At 37.8% G+C, this 22039-nt stretch overlaps 1 protein-coding gene across 1 annotated transcript in view; it reads right to left on the bottom strand.

The window, feature by feature from the left end:
* The window catches only part of DCBLD2 (discoidin, CUB and LCCL domain containing 2), a 47866-nt gene that overhangs the window by 12002 nt on the left and 13825 nt on the right, over nt 1–22039 (bottom strand). The window contains exons 2-9 of the mRNA XM_026076760.1: nt 17542–17769; nt 13354–13491; nt 12103–12154; nt 10709–10781; nt 7216–7349; nt 5691–5731; nt 2636–2851; nt 976–1100 (exon numbers count right to left, since the gene is read on the bottom strand). Of these exons, the coding sequence (XP_025932545.1) occupies nt 976–1100; nt 2636–2851; nt 5691–5731; nt 7216–7349; nt 10709–10781; nt 12103–12154; nt 13354–13491; nt 17542–17769 (1007 nt within the window). The remainder of the gene's footprint in view (nt 1–975; nt 1101–2635; nt 2852–5690; nt 5732–7215; nt 7350–10708; nt 10782–12102; nt 12155–13353; nt 13492–17541; nt 17770–22039) is intronic.

The raw sequence follows: 22039 nt of genomic DNA, 5'->3' as shown, positions 1-22039 counted from the left end.
GAATTTTTATGGAGGGAAAGCATGCCAAGTGCTTTTTAGTGGTTGACATCTGCAAGCTCCCTCAGTAGCTGCATAGACCAAGAAAACCAAATATATCTTAACTAGGAAGTCTGAAAATGAAAGACACTGATTTAATGAGATCAACTGACAAAGGATCCTAAATGAACTAGCTTTTCTGTTCCATTTGTATATGATACCACAGGCCTATGAAAGTAATACAAATTACATCTAAGAATTTTAAGAAAATGGAGAAAATTCTAGTTCCAGTGAGGTTAGCAAGAATCCCATCATTTTTTAACAAAATCTGATGTGAACCACTGGGAAGAACAGGTAGTGCATTAGTCTTCTCATTTTTACTATGTATTAAGTTCTGAGAAATTTTAAACACAGAGAGAATGAGATTATCTTGTTGCTAACATTAGGTAATTTTTCTTGAGGCAAGTAAGCATTTGGAATCTGAAGATAGCACTGTATTTTTTTTTTTTTAAACAAAATTCCCCTCTGCAAGGAGAGTCTTCCATTATACCAAGTAAGAAACTCACCAGTATTTTGTCAAATAAAGCACTATTAACAGAAAAATTATAAAAGGAGGAAATTATATAACTCCCTAAGTATCTATATTATGTCCAGAAGATTATGAGAATCAGAAATCTTAGTTTTGAAAAATAAAACCTATTTTGAAAGAAGTCTGATTATTCTGCAAGGGATGCAGTACCAAGCAGCCTACTACTGGCAACAGAAGCTTCTTGTAAAGAATATTCCCTTCTCCAAATAGTCATCTCTGCATTTCAAAACTGTTCTTCAAATCCTTACATATTTGCACATTTTCAGACTTCCTTCCATATAAATGCTGTTTATGATTCAAATTACCCTGAAAAGTAGTTATTTAGCATTTTCTCACCATACCAAAATTGGTCATATTTACAATTTTGAAATCTGTATAGAACATACCTAGAAAATGTGTGGTATTTTTACCTTATCTTTATCAATGCCAGGTTCTCTGTACACTGTCCATTTCTGTGCATCATCGCTGTATAAAATTCTGTAGGCTGACACATAATAGTAGTACTCAGGTAAGGTTGACCCAGTGGTTATAATACCTGTGAAGATGAAGGTTTCCACTAGTCCAGTTATATTTGGAAAAGTTTATACAAGACATCAGGATCTGCAATGCCTACAGTGACTGAAACTTCATAAATCATTTTTTTACTTTTATATTTTAGTTCTCATGATACAACTTTCCTAAGAACTTTTCCCCACTTCTTGATGGTCCATGGCCCACTTCTGGCCTGCAGTTGCAAAGATAATGCCACTCTTCCCTGCTTTTGCACTGACAACCTAGAAGCACCTTTAACAGAACTGTAGCTTCCTAAAGCAGGCACTTCAGTATCACTGAGAGACTCGTACAAGAAAGGTGTTTTATAGAAGGTTATCAGCACAGGAATTAAAGTAGTAATGTAAAAATCCAAATACTCCCTGGGGACATGACAGCAGTGGGTACTAGTAAACCTGAGCTGCATAATGACAGGAAGCCCAGCTGCTGCAGCAGGGAGTGCAGCTGAGATTACAGCAATTCCTGCATTTGAGGGAGACAAACCCAAACTGATCAAAGGAGGATGCTTCAGAACAGGCTTAAAGCCAGCACTTTAAAAAGCACTCTAAATTTTGACTTAAATTGGGTTGCAAACATGACCATTAAAAATGGGGAAACAGCTCTGAATGATTTAATCAAAATAGGAAACACTAATGTTAGCACAGAGGGTACAATAGCTGCACTACCCCTCGGTTTGTTTTCAGATAGTCTCTTTTGAGGCTATCCCTGAAGTGAATATAAGTGCCTCAGTGCTTCACTACTTGGCATGAGCCATGCTGCCATCAACTGCAATAGGCAACCATACACTCACCCAACCTGAAAGTGTGAGGCAAACCATCCAGAGTGCCAGGGAAAACAGTGCATCCAGCTGCCTCTCCAAACACACACAGCTACTAAATCACAATGGATGGGCCAATACAGTCTTGGGGAGCGACAGCAGAGTCCAGCCCAGATTCTGGCTGCATCAGTCTGCATCCTTTGGTCCGTTTGCTCAGGGAAAATACAATGGACTCTGCTGGGGAAACCCACCACCCCAGCTTGCAATCCAAGTTCACTTCACGCAGTGAGATGAAGGGGAAGCTGCCAGCCAGTTTATTCTTTCCTCTGCTTATCGCACAGTTGCAGTTAACTGCTCCCATCTCCACTGCTGGATTCACTGCTTGCCATGAAGGGCACTAGGGAAATCTAGAAGCATGAGTCAGGATACTTGTATCAGAGGTACTAGTGGACTGAGCTGAACTGGATATAGGTTTGCAGCTCCAAGGAGACAATCAGCAGGAACAGGGAAGCCTCAAGGCTCCAGTAAAAAACACAGGAATCACTTCAACAAATTCTGATGAAAAGTGTGCTTTCTACTATGAAACTCAAGCTGTTCACCACTGATTCTAGGCTTTTCGGTATATTGGCTAGGACATGGAACCAACCTTGCTGTAATGGCAATTAAAAATTACGTGGATTTTATCCAGAACCCAGCACTGGAAAAAAGATGTTAGCAGCCTACCTTCTGTTTTTCAAATTAAAAGCCACACCAGGTTCACTTACCTGTTATTCTCTTTTCCTTATTCAAGTCTATCTGCAACCACTGATGCTCATCACTCAAAAAAGCAGCCCAAGGAGGCCCAGGCCTTTTCAGTCTGGCATTCTCAGGTTTCCAAATGTTCTCTTGTCCCAGTTGGTCAGACCACTCAAGAATAGACGATGCTGTAATCTGGGCATCAGGGATTACTCCAGATTCCATCCCCAGTGTCCCATAGCAACCTGAGCAATGAAAGAGGTGAAGAAAATCAAGGTTACACAATGATTTTATTTGCTCAGAGTTTAAAACTTGGCGTGCAAATGTTACAAACTGACATCTAAATTCATTCTATAACAACACTACTGACAAAACTCTCTTGCTCTCTCCTGCTTTCTTCCAGTGATGCTGGAACCAAACTTCTGGTCTTCAATATTAAATGATTTTTCGCTTGCCCGGGACTCATGTGGGTATTCTCTCACTTGCCGCCCACACTCAGCACTAGAACAGAAGCCCTGGGGAAGCTGCCATGGTGTAAAAGTCTATCACATGGTTGGTGCAGGGTTGGGGAACCACTTGGTCATTGATTCCTTTTTGTGCCTATATAAATTTCTTTATTAACCCTGCCTCAGTATCACAATGTTAGTTCAAACAATACAGTAAAACATATGTAGAAAGCCATGTCATAATCCTGCCCTTCAGCTCAAACCTCCTGGAAATTAATTGTAATTTTTGTCACCATTATTACCAAAAGTTTCTTCCCACATCATAGTCCTCTGATGGCTAGAAAACATCTCCTAAAATCCTGGCTAAATCTCTCTGTGGTGAGCAGATAGCCATTTGCTCTTATACAAATTGTGTTCTGCAGTGCCAGTGGGGCTCCCCTCTCTGACGTGTATTCCCTGGACATATCGGTAGAGAGCAATGTTTGCCTTCAGTTGGACGGCCTGTCTGCCCCGGCCTCGCTTCCCTTCTGCTGCGGGAGCTGCCCCTCTCCCTGCAGGCACCCACCCTTCTCCATACCAGGCCTGCACTGAGCGAACCACAGGGGCAGAGCCTGCAGGCGTATTCCAGCAAGGCCCTGCCAGTGTCTCTGGTGATGGCATTAAGACTTCCCTGTCTCTACTCTGACTGCTACAGTGTAGGATCACATTAGCACTTCACTATATATGCTGTGACCACAAACCTGAATCCTTTTCATCGTCTCTCATTTCCACCTAAGTGCTGCCAGTTTTCAGCAGAAACGCCTCTGTCTCTAGGTACCTGACCTAGTACTTTTTGCTCTATGACTCTTCCACTAATTTCTGTTACTTGAGTCTCCAAGTCAGTCAGGTCTTCCTGTACAAAAGTTTCATCTTCCTCTGTGCTGACCACACCTCTGACATTAGTAACACACTCCTTCCTTTCGTGCCAAGTCATGCAATCAACTCCTCTGGAAGAACTGCGCTAGTAACTTCACCACAGTCAGATAATCCTCATTTAAGCACAATACACAGCTCTTTTTGTCCTTCAGCTAACTTCTGACCCACCCAACTACACACATTTTAATCTACATCTTGTCTCTAGCTTATTCAGTAATTTCTCAAATGTTTCACTGAAATCCAGATAACCTAGATCAGCACTTCCCTTGTTGAAAAATTAGTTATCAGAAAAAGATGTTAGCTTTCACAGTGGGCCTTTGGGAAAAGCCATATGCCATTTTGTCCTATTTCTTCATATTTCCAGGCCATTTAATTACTTTTGTAAGTATTATCAGAACGCATTTTGAAGACAACCCCCCCACCCCGACCAACTAATGTGTCTGTAGTTCCCTGATCGCTGTTTAATACTCTCTCTAGTCATAAGGTTACCAGACATGCAATTCCTTGTTCCAGCTCTTGCAGAGGTCTGGGAGAGAGATTACTGGAATATTATGTGCATTATATTTTCTAATTTTTGCTCAGTTGTATTAATTTTCATCTCAAAACACTCAAACTCATCAGCTTCCTGCCTTTATCTCCCCATGCAGCATGACTGACCTTTACTGATACATTAGGCAACGCATTTGTTTACTTTGGGGGGGGAGCAATGTATATGATTTTCCATATTTACATTATCCTTACCCACTGCTTTTGTTAAATTTTTGGGGGGATTGTTATTAAAATGGCAGTAGTTACGGGACTAAGGAAAAGCCACTATTTTCATGGTATTTCTAACATTCACTCAAAGATGACATTTAAAGCCATCTATAGAAAAGCTAGTTTCCTTTTAAAAAACTACAGCTAATTCATCTGGAAAGACGATAATCAATTCAAAATAAAACCATGGAAAGTAGTAAAGCTTTAAAAAGGGGCAACACGTTATACTGAGTAGCAACGTGATACACAATTGCAAAACAAGATGGCAACCAAGAAAAATCACAAAGAACACAAGTACAGGTGAAAAAAAATGTAAGAGAGGAAAAAGGAAGTTGAGGAATCATTTTGGCTTTTCTGCTAGCTTTCCTAAGAGATAACAAAGAAACTGTACAGAGCAAAAACAGAAAGAAAAAAAAACACCCTAGAATACACTGTTGTTACAAAAAAAGAGCAACTAGTATGTGCCAAACTCTGCTTTACCAGTGCATTTAAAGTATGGAAGTAAAGTCACTTTAAACCAGATAATAATACAAGAACAAAACATGAAAGAATCTTTCTGCAGATGAGCAAAGCTTACTACATACTAGTAAGCAGGAAAAGATTTTAAAAGACAACTGGCAGGACAACCATTCCATATGCCTGAGAAAGCAGATTTTAAAATGTCTTAAATATATACAGGGAGAGCATTAACTTAGCACAACAAACAGGTATCTGACTATAAGCAGTTGAATAAAATCATCAAACTTAAGTATTAAATACTGTATTCGTTTATGTATACATGAAGCACTGGGCAAACTAGTCATCAAAACAAGCCAGTAAATTAAAAATATATACATTACTGAGGAATGCCATAAAAGAAAACTCACTAACCAGGACAAAAATTAAGAAATAAAACACATGCACACTTATTTCTACTCAGAATATTTGTACAAAAATAACAACGTGTAGTACATGTGATCATGCTTACCGCTTGTCTTAAATGTGAAGAGACTCGTAGATAATGGTCCCCTACAGAGAACAAAAGAAGCTGGGTTTTGTGGTAGGCAGTGGGCAAAACTGAAACACACTGTTCCTCATTTATTTTTCTTATCTCTTTGCCATTGAAACCTATGCACATATGCCCAAATAAGCACTGCGTCATGGTTAAAGTAACACTTCCCATTACCAAGTTGCAGCACTTTAAATGCAAATCCCTTTTCACCTGAAATCTAGTTGAGAGATACGATCCGTATTAAAGGCTTTCAAACAAACATCCACCCAGCAAAATATATAAGAGGTTCATTAAAATGCTTCGCTTAAGTTAAGCTAACAATAGAAACAAGAATCAGTCTCCTTAGATCACTTTCATTCCTGGGGCTTCTGAGATAAAATGTCAAGTTACACTGATTTCCCTTGCACAATATCCTTCTTCCAAACATCCACACGCAGCTACCATGGAAACAACAATATATTAATTGGAATGCAAGCGCTGTTTTGGAAGTTCCTGTATTTCAACTAAAGCTCTTATGCTTCAATTTTGGAGAAAGACCAAGGGAAAAAAAATTCAAGCTTTTGATTTTCCAAAAACATTGTATTCAAACCCTCAGAAATTTCCACCATCTCCAAAATATGATGTATTGATATTTCCAAAATCCCCAAGAATCTGTTACTCATTATTCAGATTTCATCTAACCATTTCCCAAAGTAAGTTTCCCCACAAATGCACACAGCCTGTTCCTAACACTGACTGAGCTCCCCAACCTCATGTCAGGACTCTCAGGACAAAACTGCACTCTAATTTAGTAGAGATGACCAAGGGCAAGTGACCTTTGTGTATCAGATTCCTAACACCAGTGTCACTACCAAAACACAGCAGTTATTACTTACCGCCTTTTTTTTTTTTTTTTTTAGGGTTTCCTAAAAAAGACAGGGATACAGTGCTGAATAATTCCTACATTTCGGATTGGACTACACTACAGGTTTGGAAAAAAAACAAACGTCCTCTCCCCCTTTTCCCTCAAAAAGATTCCATGCACATTGTTCTGACAAGAAGACAAGATTAGCACTGTGCAGTACTATCCTGTGAAATTCAAAGTTCTACGAGAAAAATATTATCCACCTTATATATCTGTTTTTCCCTTCTTTTTATAGAAAGGGAATGAGAGTATCATTAAAATAAAAAATGAGCTAGGAATGACAAACTAGGAAAAAGAAACTGGACTGTAAGTTGCATTCAAATTATTGTTTTCCACAGACAGTTCAGAGTTGATGCTCACACCTGTATTTTGGAAGATAAAACTCCTTGTAGATGAATCTTTATGGTCTAGAGGTTAAAAAAACAAACAAACAAACAAACTGCTAATCATACCACAGCAAGAGAGCAACATGAGGACCTTACAGAACAGAATCTGCCCATGGAACAGGCAGCTCCACTAATTGAAATGACTCCCAAGATCAGATGTTGCCAAGGTCTACAATGCTAAAGGTAAGGAGGACATAAGAAATACACTTACACTTTTGACGTGACATTGTTAGCCAGAGAGCCTTCATAATACGGAATGCCTTTGCTGATTACAACATTAATTTGGCCACCCAGAGTATTTGACACAACGCCTGCATGAACACCAGCCATGCAAAGTGATGAGGACTTGAAGAGGGAAGAAGAAAAATGTAATACTACATTGTAAATAAATAATTATAAATAAATACTACACTGTACATTGTATATTGTTAATACTAAATTGTGCAGTCATAGTCTTTGTTCTTATTATTCCATAAAGAAACTGTTCTTATTTAATTGTGTTCCTGTTATTTAGAAACTATTTATCTTCGTTTTATTATGGAATTTATAAAAACACAATATGCAGCTTTTACATTTCACTGCTACCTAGCCCAGACGTACCTGGAATGTAGCACCTATGGTCAGATAGGCATAAGCAAACAGCAAGGTGAACAAGTCTGAAGAAGTCAGGTACTGATTTTCACCTTACAAAGATCTTTTACACCAGACAACAGAAGCACAGTGCATACATACACAGAAAATCTTTTAATAGAAAGCACACTGAAAATTCATTATCTCATGATTAAGGACTGATGCATTGCTGATTTTCCGAAGTTTAGCTGATGGGTTGTATTTCTTGTTTTAACTCACAGTTGAACATGGTATAACCATTCTGACCCATATAAATGCACAATAATATGTGAATAAAATTTGTTCGAAGGATTCCTATTACCTATGTTGTACACGCCAGTTGAGATCAGTCACTCAAAGCCTTTTTGCAGGACACCCTGTTCCTCCCTTCTCCCCCAGAAGATTGTTAGTCCAGATCTGCTAACACACGTGGTATAGTCACACTTGCACTTTTTCTGCCCAGACAAAAGACAGACTTAACCCTGCAAGTCAACGTTTACTGCTTAATCTTTAAGTGTTTTAGAACAGGCCCTCAAACCTATAACAAGGCTAGAGCAAAAATAGCAAAAAAAAAAAGAATATATTTTAAGCACTACTGCAGCATTATTTTCTCCAACATTTCTCCACAAATTAAACAAGCTTAAATAGGCTCACAACAGAATAAAACATCATTTAACACTCAGTCATCTATGACTGGTTTCCCTGGCTTGCCAGCTAGCTGTGCCACAGAGAGCAGAAGTGGCTCACTACTCCAAGGCATTCGATCACAGCACAGAACGAGCTCTGCTGCCTCCTGGACCAAAACTAGCCCAGGAGGCCTTCTCCAGCGCGAAAGCAAGTCCTTCCGGCCCAAACAGGCTTGGCAGAGAAGTCGTGTGCCGAGGAGCAGAGAGACGGTCCAGTTACAAAAAGGCTTAGTAGCCCTCGCTTTGCACCTGTCCCTGCGACGGGTGACTGCGCAGAATCACAGGGGTGTCCCTGCACTGCCTGCACCGCGTTTCCCGGAGGATTGTGGCTACCCGCAGCGCAGCAGGGAGATACACAGCTGTTATCAGGCACTCCTGCACTGTGCAGCACTGGAGTACACAGAGATACACAGTGACTCTGAGGCCCCTCGCTCACACCAGGACTGGTGCCAACCAGAAGAATTTTAAAAGCTCTAGCAGGATTGAGTTATCTGTGAAGGGCCATCTGGGTATCCCCCACATACCTTCCAGTAGCCATATTTAGCTTTTTATTACTACTGGGGTATCCCAGCCCTGACTTACCCAAGCCAGTAAACAACAGATGGCAACTGCAGATTTTCATTTAATAGTTCCTGCCCCAAACCATGTCTGCTGCTAGCTCTTACTGCTAGGCATGTTTGCTGCACTGCTCTACCAACCAGTCCACTGGCTGCTATTCAGCCTCACCACAATACTTCAGTTTGTTTAGAGGGAAATCAGCAGGTCCATTTTACAAACGGGAGACTTCATGGATGCATTTCTTTCTCATATTACTTCAAAAACAGAACAACCTTCTCCACTGTGGCTCCTTGAGAAACAATTGCATGGTGCAGCAGCCCAGGATGGCCCTATGTCTGGGGAAAAGAACTGCTTGCCGAGACTTTTCCAAAGGTAATTCTCCTCTCTGTTCCCCATCCCCAAAATATCCCAAAGGATTCCCAATAAATGTAATTAGGTCTGGCTCATCCATTCAGCTCCCCTTCCCTTCCTACTTCTGCTTGGAAAGAGCAAGGGATTCTGCAGTTGGTGGAGGTCTCCTCCCCGCACACCAGAAGATGTCAGCAATGAGCGCTCCAAGTCCCCAACGCTTGTGGGCGTCAGGATCACACACAAATGAATCAAGGTTTAGGGTATTTTTAAACCAGCAAGCAGCTCAGATCATTAGAAAGGCCTGCAAGCGAAATCTCTACCTGAAACTTTGTCTAAAGTGAAGGACAATTTTGTTTCCTTCTCCACAACTTGATTTCTGGGAAATTCTCTGCCTTCTATTCAGAGCAATAAAGTATGCAAAGAGAAAGTCCCAGAGGATTTGTTTCCCCAAACTTCCTTTTTCTTCCACAGAAACAAGTTTTTCCAGATTTCGAGAAAAAACTCCCAACAAGCAGAACTCCTACAGATGCTGCAAACCTGTTAGGCAGAGAATCGACTTCATCTTATTGATAGGCACAACAATTATCTGACTGCCACTTAGGGAGGAGTCACTGTGGGCCAGCACATATATCATATGCGGTGGCAGTATTGCATCTGGGCCTAGGATTAACAGATATTTGAGAAAAGAAAATCAGTTCATGTTAAATATTAAAAATCCTGGCTTACTAAAATTTTTATTTTGTCTTTCATTTGTACTCAAGCTAACTGCTTATTAAAATAATATTTTCAGACAAGTAGACACATAGGTTTAATTTAATTAATTTAATAGCAAAATGATAATTGCTTAAAAATAAACAGAGCAAACAACTTCCAGTCCTATGGCAGATATGTTAATTCAGTTACAAAAGCTTACATCTGAAAAGTAGTGGCAAAAATTTGCATTTGCAGAGTTCTAAGTAAACAGAACATTTCTAAAGGTGTTACCTGCCAGTTTATAAAACTATTCATTTTACAATACTAACTCTCCTGTTTTGTTTTGTAACCAATTTTATAACTGCTGAGTGTATTTTATATCTCATTTTGTGATAATAAATTAAACAATCACAGACAGGCTTTGTGTAGAGAGGTATTAGGGCGTCAGAAATTAGAGGACACCATTAAAAAACTGGCTTTTTCTTTATAAACGTGACCTTTACGCACTTGAGAAAGCCAACAAAAACAGAATGGGAAGCATGAAAGAATATTTTGGTGATCCACCTTTCTCAGCAGACTTTGCAAAAATGTTTGAGTCTCTAGTATGCTACGCCACTTCTTGGAAGTGGCCGCATCTGAAGAGCCAGACATTTAGCAGCTGTGCAAAAAGTTAGTAGCACGCTATTCACTTTAAGGGGTACAGCTTCCAGAACCAAGGCAGCAGAGCTAATGCAGATACCTATAATTTCAATCATATACGCATTTTTACCAAAATTCACATGAGCCCATATTATTAAGTTTACTTACATCTCTGTATCCATGGGGAATAGTCCCAGAAATATCAGCAAAAGGAATCACACATCCAGCTGGACAATACTTACTGGAAGAGAAAAAAATATCAAGTCAAGATATTAATAAAAATTTTCATAAAATTTTTTTTAAAGGAGGCAGTATTTTTTGATTTGCAATACACTATGTTATCATTCATATACCACTATGCGATAATATATCCTAATTCAAGACAGATATCAAAACAGACAAAAACATATTCAGGAAGAGAAGTACACAACAGGAGAACAGGCCTTTGAGAAGACAGTTAAAAAATATCTCAGCTGAAACAGACAGTTCCAGTTTGAATGTAGTAAATGAATAAAGCAAACACATGTATAAGTACCAATATTTGTAAATTTATTTTATGAATTAAGACTTCTATATCTACACATTCTGCATTTTTTTAAATAGTGCATCTGAAAAGTAATGCTATGTTATAATAGCTTCTGGCAATGCTTTGATCATAAAAGAACGACCAAATTTAATTTATACCACTATCTCGTGGAAAGACATCTGCACCTCTGGTGCAAGCCCACGTTCACATTCTAGTGCTATTTTATACTGCGCATACAGAAACTATTAAATCTTAAAGATTCAAAAGTGAACTGTCAACATTTTTCACTGCAATTCAATAACTGAAAGATGCTGCAGGTCCCATGGAAGTGGTGGGATCTGCAGACTGCAGCACATGTCGAGTAAGGGCAGAACCCTACAATAAGAGCCCTGTTTTGGAGCTTGGGAAAATGAAAGAGAAATGCAAAGGTTGCACCTTGAAAGGTTTCATGATGCCAGGACTTAAGCTCTCCAAAACATTAAGTTTACAGACTTCATAATAGTCTGCAGCTTTAAACACTGCCCTTACTTTATATGGAAGTGGGGAAGGAGAAAACAGGGAAATGACCATGTTTCCTTTATCAGAAATAACAGCATTTTATGTCTCTACAGAACCTCATTAATTCACATCAAACTGTGAGATGGGTTTGTCATTTTTTAAGCCATTTCACAGTTCAGTGTTCCTTTGAGAACTGTAATATGAATTTCAGTATTTAAGGTGCATACATGCTATAATACATGTTTGTAAAAGCAATATTCCTTCTATGGGAATAAGATACTCTAACAGCTTCTATGTGTTTGTGCAAATTAATGAGATTCTACCGCATACCGCACATAAGGTAACAAAATGGGAGAGAGGGAGGAAGAAGGAGCGCAAATGTCAAAATTATTCAGCTCTAATCCTAATTACTTTGTTTCTTAAGTCTTCTGGACAGCCAGCTTTCAAGATGCATCAGGTATAAGTAACAGAGTGAACAAGAAGCATTACAGTGACTTCAGTAGAGAGGAGGAGGAGAATGTTGTTAAAACAGTCTTACTTGAATTCTGGTTCAGAAAAGTGACTTGCGTTGTCTAAACAGGTAATTAGGTCTGGAAAGAAAAAATGTCAGGTCAAGAGGATGATAAAGACAACAAGTCTGAGTCTGATTTTAAAAAGTGTACAAAAATCATACATCTGAGCCTTTCTGGCTCAACCAAAAGTCTCAGAATGAAAAAACATATTTTTATGAAACAATATCATTGCAATAGATTTTGTATTACAGTAGAACCTTGATAATCTGTCTGAGTAACTGGGAAACCCACTGAGAATATTGTATTGACAAGAAAAGAAGCACTGCAAACACTCCACAAACTTTTGTGGAGCTTAATTTTCATGTACAGCAATGCATTGTAGAACCTATGAAGGCAACAAACATACACTATTTTCACAAGAAACAGAAAAGTAAATTAATATGCTAATCAAACAGGCCTCAGTTTTAAGCATTTAGCAGTCCTGCAGCAATGAAAATGGGCAGCACAGGGAACAGAGTGCCATGTTACTGGCACTCATGACTGATACCTCAAATTTTATGGTTCTATCTGTTTTGTATCAGCACAGACTGTTAAGTCCAAAATACAGAGAAAAACATCAGAAAACCCACATAATTAACATTAAAAATGGAAATTCTTCATCTATTCTTTTTAGAGCTATTTCTAGCAAGGGTTTTCTCAAACTCTGTGCCTTGCAAAGCAATTGCTGGCAATCCTTTGTTTCTTTACGGACTGTGTAAGTTATTCATGCTTACAATCAGTGGAAAGAGATGCAGAACAAATACAGTAGCTTCTTCTAAAGGCTAGAGTCACCAAAAACATGGGGAAAAAACCCGAAATGGCAAAGAAAACTAAAAAGCAGTGAGCAGATCATATAACTAAAGAGTTGCAGGAATATAGGAAACTGTTAATGAAATAAAATTTTCCATGAGGTGGCTTTGTATAAGATATACACATGTCCCATAAGAAAACTTTTCAGAATTGTCTGCTGTCTTGATTATTATATTCTGAATAAATGTATTTCATCCTTTATCCAGACAGCTGTTTCATTCATAACAGCTGACTGTGATTCTTACTTTGTTACCCAGGGAAAGCCTTGATATCAGTTTCTTAAACTACAGTAACTTAAACAGTAACTTAATCGTTCAGTTTCCTTGGCAGAAGTATTAGGAAGACTGCTTTAAAATCCTTCAATTAGAAGCTAATTTCTGAGAACACAGGACTGGGGTCAATTTGTGAGAACAGAATCAGATAAATACCTGACTTGTCAGTGGTTGAATAAGACGCAAGAAATCCTCGCCCAGAAGTGTGTGTTCCACTCATGAACTGTACTGTGACTTCATTACTTTTCGATTTAATTAAACCATCCATCTGAAAGCCAAACCCACAGTATTTTCCTGAGGGAGGGACACACACACAAAACAACATATGTAATAAACATCTCTTTTTCATGTGCAATGTAAACTCACATTACTCCTACTGTATAGTTGAAAACTAATCCATGTACATGATACTAAGGAATGCAGTCAGCGTGCATTCAAAGCAAATAGCAGATTACAGGTACCATATTTATTTTGTCACCATCAACAGGTAAGAGCCTCTCACACCTTTAAACACTTGCAAATAAATGTGACCTTACCTATCTATGCATAGCCCTCACATTTAGTTTTTCAAAGACCACGAGAAAGCTGTTAAGGAAAAGGACCAAGTTAGGGCAACAAGAATCCTCTACAGAAGTGCATGAGAAAAAGCCCCTTACTCTTGCCTCAGCTGGTGGGGTGGTTCTTCCTTGTTTACTGTTTCAGGGTTTCTGTCAACCGCTTTTCTTAATTTTGGACAACAGCAAGCACCATTCATTGCACTTCAGCATTAACATAGAGTCATATCTGAGTACCATTATTATAAACTGTCAAATGGTTAATTTTCCATTTTGCTGCACCCAGAAAACCTAAGAGAGATACTGGAACCAACTTTAAAAAAAAAAAGAAAAGGCTGTACCAGCTTGCACTTGTTTTGCATCTGGATACTTCTCTTGCCATCCAAAAATACTAGAAATAATGCATTTCAAAGTGGGAAGCTGGAATCTGCAGATTTGACAATATCTGCCTATAAAGCCTTAGAATTACTACCAAAAGATTTGACATTAGTTGGATAGATGGCTGTTAAACAGACCCAAGTCAATATGGAGGTCTCCAATCCTACTAACTAGGAACTATAACAAACTATTAACAAATTTATTAACAAGTTTAGAGAAAAATATCTTCTCTTCTACAGGCTCCCAATGATATAAAGCATCTACAACCCTATTTAAGATTCTGCAGTGGATAATCAGAGTTGCAACACCACTTGACATATTTGTCATCAGATAATAAGAATGATATCACATTGGGAATAGCAAAAGAGAAGCCAGACTCTCTTCTGAATTATGGAAAATAACAATATTAAGGTAGAGGGAGTGGGTTAACAGTGCCCTGGAGAATAAGTTGTAAACAAATATGCTAATACATATTAAATGCCTTTAAAAAGTGAACTGCTCTCTCAAATACTATTAAAATAAATTACAAATACAAATTCCTATCATTCTTCAGTGTCTTCTAAATGTTGCTTATTCTGATTTTTTTAAACAACACATGGGTATTTTCTAATGAAAAAAGAAAACAGATTATTTTAACATATTTTAATGAAATTTCTGAAATTATACAAACATAAGCTCACTTTAACTCACTGTGTAAGCTGGTCATCAGTAAGAGTTATAAAGAAATAAGTTCTCTTTTACCAAGGCTCCACAATGATCCTACATTTTGCTCTAAGTCATTATGACAAATTGCATCATTTTTCCAACTAGCTTTTTTTTTTTTTTTAATTTCATTTTCAGCCACTGAGTCTTGTTACACCATTGACCAGTATACCTAGCCCTCTCAGGGGGTAGGCTCTTCCCTGTCCCCTCTCCAGATCTTCAACAAACTTTTTAAAAAGGGGGCACCAGAAATGGACAAAATGTGACTGCGCTGATGACCATCAATGCTATATACAGGAGATGTAAAATTACTAATTTGCCTGCGTTTACACATTGAAGGACCCCATAGTCCTTTTGCTACAGCAACACTGCAGGAGGCAAGGGAACTCCCACAGTAGCTTATGCTTTTTGCTCCTATATATCTGGCCTTACATGGCACATACTAAATAAATCCGTCTGTCTGTAGATTGCATTCTGGTGGGATGGCAATGAAATCTGATACAGAAGGCTTCTAGATCTTATTTAAACTACAGGCAAATTTAATACCAAGGATTTAAATCTTCTTTTGGTTTACTGACAAATATTCAAAAGACTTGGAATGAGAGCTAACCCATGAGAACTTTATTAGAAACTTTATCCATTTATCAATGAACTAACCCACTGACAACTCAATTTTGAATCTCAGCAGCTAATTTTAACTCATTTTGTGTTAAAATTGTTATCACTGACTTTCAGATTTTATTTAATAGAAGCATTTCAATGTTAGATCATAACAGCAGTGTTGAATGCAAAGAATTAAAAACTAAGGATAAATCCAGAAAATAATTTATTCCAAACAAATTTAAGCCACTGTCTAATTTCTCCATTGCTTGTTGTTTCAAATATGAACATTTAAGAAACTGCATCATCTGTATCTGTCATTATTAATATCACTGTTTGTTCTGTGAATTAATTTATTAGGAGCAGAACAACACACACATTCACTCAACACACTGTGCTGCCACATCAGCTGGGAACAGCTGAAAGTCAAGAGAAACAAATGAAGTAGAAAATTTACTCGATCCCATTAAATCACTTGTAAAAGTGAATAATGGACCTATCAGAACTGGACGTTCCTTGCCATTTAAGGACTTCAATGTTTTGCTATTTTAGAGCAAGTCTGGCTCAACAGCTCCAAGCACATATTTTCAGACACTCTCACCTAGGCAATAGTTGGACAAGAGGTTTAAGAAAGCTAACATTCCACTAGCCTCTTTATAAAAAGACTCGATTTAGGGGGATCAGTATTTGAATTAAACAAAAACAACCCTGCTGAAGTAAATACCTCTCTCTCCACAGATTAAAGCTTTAGAAAAAAATGAAAACTAATCTGCACAATAAAATCTAATTTTAGTGAAGGAAAAATGACAATTCATTTTGAGTTTTTGCAAAATAGTCACAAGGATCTTAAACACCCTACACACACCTTGAAGCAGATTAGTGATTTTTGAAAAAAATGATATACAGTCAGGAAATTCAATTTGTCCTCTCAGAGAAAACTATGGACATCTATCAGAAGACAGGGGATACTTGAAATACACAATTATCGAATGACATCCTTTCAATATCACCAAGATGAACAGCTCAAACCAGAGCTATTTCCATACAGAAAGAAAGGCATTTCAGGCAGGATATATACCTTTCTTCCTGCACCCCCCCCCTTTTTTTAAATGAAGATCTTCACAATTTTGGAATGCCTTCTCCATTGCTCACAAGAACTTGGTGACCAAATCTCTGGCCAAGCTGCAGGGAATTGTTTGAGAAAGAATCATAGTGGCATCTCCTTTGGGAGCCTGAAGAATCAAAGATTATTATAGGATGTGTGTTGTATTTAGCATCCAGTTGTTGTATATATGAACAAAAAGTAAGATTTATTCTATCATTATTCTTCATTTTTTCAGTACATTTCTAGGAATTGTGCCAAGAAGTAAGGACAGACATTTACATACACTTTAATAACACAGTAAATAAAATGAAATTGCTTAAGAATAATTAGATTAAGAAATATTCCAGCATTCCCGACCAAGAGCTCTTCTGCTGAGCAGCAATGGTCAGAGTCCCTGAAATGAGCAAGTCACTAGAGAAAGGGACCATCAGACCATTTTGTTTACCACTTTTATTTTTATATATTTATGGTTGCATCTGTACTCTCTCCCTTTACTAAAGACCCCTATAGCATATAGTAGAACATTTCGTTAGCTGTGCTTTCTAGCAATAATATCATTAATAAATTTACTAAAACTGATCTCTGATGGTTGCTTTTCTACTGTGGTGAGGAACAGACAATGCTCCGTTAAGGTAAGTTTTGCAGGGTTCTCCCAGTGAGAGGCTGAGGAAAAAATACAGCTCCGATTACACAATTACTAAAATTCCTTCCTCTACCTCGTTTGAGATTCCTGTATATACACCACTTCTCAGAAGACTCAAAAGCCCACACAGTACAAAATGTTGCATGCATATATCCAGGCAAGGTCTCAGACTGCCCAAAATCCAACTGAATTGTAGCAGTTTTCCAGGACTTTAGAAAATAACTGAATATCATACACATAGTAGTTACTCTATGCTCAGAGCAGGTTAATGAAAGGTACTTAAAAGAGTAACAAAAATGCTAACAATATCTTTCAAGTTCTATACAACACAACAGCTTTCAAACAGTGGAAATAACTCCTACCTATCTCTGTCCTGGTGGGGCCAATTCCATTGTGAACTCTTAGGTAACTAGAATGACAAGAATCTGAGTCATCAATATCAAAGTCCCCAAATTTGAGCTGAACTCTCTGTCCGGGCTTTACACGAATTTCCCATTCACAGACAGTGCTATTGGGAGAGGTCTGTGGGTAGTTTATTGAAGCAAGAGTTCCACTTTCATGGCCCAGAACAGTGTGTCCACATCCATCGCCTGCAAAAGAACAAAAATGAGTCAGCTGTATAACGTTCATCTTCAAAGCTTCACTGGTGACTTTGACAGCCTGATCTTTAGCAGTGGTACAATGTCTATTTTGTTTCTTAACCCTAGTAATCATGCTGCAAGAAAGCTCCAAGGCAAGTCACACACAGATACAACAGCAGTTATGACAAAATACCATTTAACTATTGTTCCCTAGTGTTCAAGTTCAGATCATAGCCGATCAGAGTTGCTACAAATTCCTCAACTAGATAAAATTAATCCATAATAACTTTAAAAAATTGCACAAGCAGAACATAAAGTGCCCCTGTTATTTCATGTTTCCTCAACACCTATGTACACAAGAAAACAGATTCTAAAAGGAGGGAGAAACCCACTAATAAAACAAGAGCACATCAGCTTTACTGTTGTTACTGTATTCGTAACATGGTGGGAGAGAACACAAGTGGGAGGACAAGGGATAGCATATATTTTATTGAAAATAATTGCCAGCTCTGAACATCAAACTGTTGCGGTATTGTTTTCTACTGTAAAACAATTTTAATGCTGTAATTAATCCTTCTGGCTTTTTAGGGAACACAGTGTTTCTGGGTTTGTATAATACATTCATTTATAATTCCCACCTGGGGCCCTCTGTCTAACATTACAGTATTAATTTTAAACAGCAAAAACAATATTAAAGAAGATTTGTTAACAAGTGGGAAAACTAGCACTAATTAAGAAATCTCAAAATCAACTGAAAAAGAGCAAACTGAAATCTATTTACTCAACAGCTCAACGTGAATTGCCACCAGTAGGTAGTACAGGAAGCACAAGAATTTATATGTTGCTTGAAAGTAAGAATGTTCTTAGAGTAGCATCCACCCTTACTGGGTCCTCACAAATCACTGTATCGAGATGTAACAAAGTATTTCTGAGTACAAGGCCACATCCCACAAAATTAACACCTGCAATAACATAAACCCCAGCAAAGTAAAATCTCTAATTTATTTTTGTTAGCACTGGAGGCTAAAAAGCCTATCTATTGAATTTAGTTATGTGAAACAACTAAGCCAGGCACAGCATTATCACCTTCAGGATTTGACCCTAGAAGGTCCAGGGTTCTTTTGGCAGGGAGCTGTACCTGCTACCCTAAAAACAATCGGGACCCTTCAGGATCTTGAAAAGATCAGACATCATCAAGAGTAAAGTAATGTAAGCAACAATACTAAAGTCAATAATCAGATTAGATACACTGCTAAAAAACTGTCTTCACCACCACCCCAAACACATTTATTCTYTGTAGGTCCATGTTGCTCCTCAAAATTCATGCTGTGTATGCAGAACCTACCACATGATTACTACAGAACTGACATTCTGTTAAGATTTCACACTCTAGAAATTCAGAATGATCAACATTATTAGTACTGGTAGGTGTTTGTTGTAACAGATAAAACTTACAGACTGAAAATGTTTCATAGTACACATTTCTGCTCCTCTACTAAACTTAAAAAGTAATCCATGCTTTATGCACAAAAGCTGTACAGATATTTAACAATTTTAACTACATTAAGAAATTCTTAATATGGATGGATTTCATGCAATACTAAACAGAACAGTAAGTCCAATGCGCTGAAGTAACTTGGGAAAAAAAAAACCCTGTAAAACTGAAGTATGTTTGATTAATCTGCTTGCAAAAGCACTTCACTCTTAGTAACAAAAACTATTCTCTTTGTAATCTGAGTACCTTGAAAGATAACTTCAAGTTCTAAAAGCTAGACTGCTGCTGGTATATGTGGTATTACAAACAGATGCAAGCTGCAAGGTTTTTTCTGCTAGCAATCTTGACTCAAAAGGATTCACCTTCTTTTAGAAAAGGTAACTGGAATATCTGCTTTAGTACAATCAAAAGTTCAATTTGCAAAGCTCTCATTCAGCAATGTTCCTCTTTATCTGTTTTTAGCAGTTTGCTTTAAAACAGTTTGTTCCATCCCCGACACACATTATTTCCATTTGGGTGATAGCTGATGAATTACACTCTACTTAATTTACATTTCCCCTTAGCAAAAAGTATTGTACTTTACCTTCCTAAATTGGTATTGTTCTAATATATGAATACACAATTGTCCAATGTTACCAAAGTGGCACATTTTGCTTATTATTTTAATCCTGGTTTCTTTCCAAAGGCATGTTATAAACCTAAGAGCAAATGAAAGACTTTTTATTCAAAACCTGTATGGCCTTGGTTTATTAGTTAAGAAACTTCTGAGTGTCAGACGCCTTGTTAGTCACAATATGATTAACGTTCGGGAAAAACACTGGCGCCTTTGCTAGAAAACCTGACTTTTCATCAGCAAATATTCATACAAATTACAAAATACATGGAACATACTACATTAACAACAATTATAATGATAAATAAGTACTATGCCTTTATTCATGCTGATATTTGTGGCCAGTATTTCAGAACTCTTTACACTGAAGACATAGAAAATTAATTTTCAGGATAAACCACAATCAATTTTAGGTTATGTCCTAAATAAAAGCAACAAGCCAGTCAACCAATTCTCTGTGCTCTTCCTGTTCCATGATTGGGGCATGCAACTGCTCATTTATAGGTTGAAAATATTATGTAGGTACGCTAATCCAGTGGCCTTTTGAACATGAAATCATAGCGTTGACCTCCCCAGGCAGATATGTTGTCCTGAGTTCATTACAAGGAAAATTCATTGAGTAGGTAAAATGCTTGCAAGATCTACAATACCTGGCAGGTAATTATTTCTTGTTTCGATGGGGCCATTATTGCAATGCAGTAACCACACAGAAACACTATTTCTTACAATCACATATCTTTGATTCTTCCCAATACTTTTGTTTCTTCAGCATATGTTGCTGGAAGTCAAAGACAAAGGAGAGCTCTGGTCTCTTCTTTGACTCAAACTATACTTAGATTGCAAATTTCTCCACTTAAAGGCAGCAAAGAACATGCCTAGCACTCGGTTAAACCATTCTCTTCACTGGTTTGCTATTCAGCTGTCTCAGAAACATGGAACAATACCAGTGCTGCATTTGCCTGGTGAACATGACACACGCTTCTTAAGAGAAAAACAAAAGAACTGCAACACTCCCATACAAAAACAGACAAAAACCCCTTACATTTTTAGGCCTTAAAATGCAAATAAAATATTGCGAATTTTAAAAAGATGTCAAGATGTTTGTTTTAAAGACATCGCTAAGAAATATCAAATTTCCCCTCATTCCTTGGAACTTTCAGTCTTGCTTCCAGTGGCTAGAAATAAAAACTTTCTAATGTGTGTCTCTCAATTTGCTGGAAACACAAATCTCTAATCTCCCTTTTGTTGCAGGTTTCCTTGAAAACAAGCAGGCCAAAATACTTCTCTGATCTATGTACACTAGAGAACTTGCTCTCAAATCTTGCTGTGAAGAAAAACAAATGCCCCTGAACTGCGTCTACAGCATTGTCTAAGGTCATTGTACCATGAAGTCAATTTTAAAAGTAGCTCATTCTGGCCAGATATTTTAGATCTCTTTTTTTTGCTATGTGTTTCATTTAGGTTAGTGATAGCAGAAGTGCCAGACACTTCATGCCTGAAGAATTTAAAGATTACCATTGCATGTCTGGCACGCAATATACAGTCTGCCAAGGACAGCATCATCATTCAGGAGCTATTTGAAAATTTCTAGAATTTACTTCCAGTGAAACCCCTGCAGAACAATGAAACCTCATTTTATTTTATTGATTCTGAAAGGCTAATTCTTGAGTCTCCCTGTATAAATGGTGCTTCATCATTTCTGCCAAAGTTGTATAAACACCACCAATCATCCCCAGAGACACATATATATATATCCTTTATGGGGGGAGCAATCTGCAATGCTCAGTGACTTCTCCAAGAAAAAGAGAAAACACAAGCGTTCTTTGCACTTTAGCCATGCGTATAGCAGCATTGTCTACTTTACATTTGGAAGTTATTAATTAAGCACCACAGGATCTTTTGCTTCTGTTAAATTGTGCACATGAAAGTAGAATATCTGAGATCGCATACACAGACTGATGTCAAGTCCTAAATCAGTTTTTCTCGAATGGGATGACAGTGTCTTTTATCAGCCATCAGTACACAGCTGAACAGGTCCCTTGCTTTCTTTCAGCCTTCTCCATCACACAACAGACCTACGGCATTTGCACAATAGATCAACCGCTTCTCAGAAGCGCCAGATTTATTTCACACGTACACATTACACCTGGCATTTGCTGCAAGGTCTGCAC

Source organism: Apteryx rowi, unplaced genomic scaffold (genome assembly GCF_003343035.1).
Source record: "Apteryx rowi isolate R43461 unplaced genomic scaffold, aptRow1 scaffold_439, whole genome shotgun sequence".
Taxonomy (NCBI): Eukaryota; Metazoa; Chordata; class Aves; order Apterygiformes; family Apterygidae; genus Apteryx; species Apteryx rowi.
This window is presented reverse-complemented; position numbering and strand designations above follow the sequence as displayed.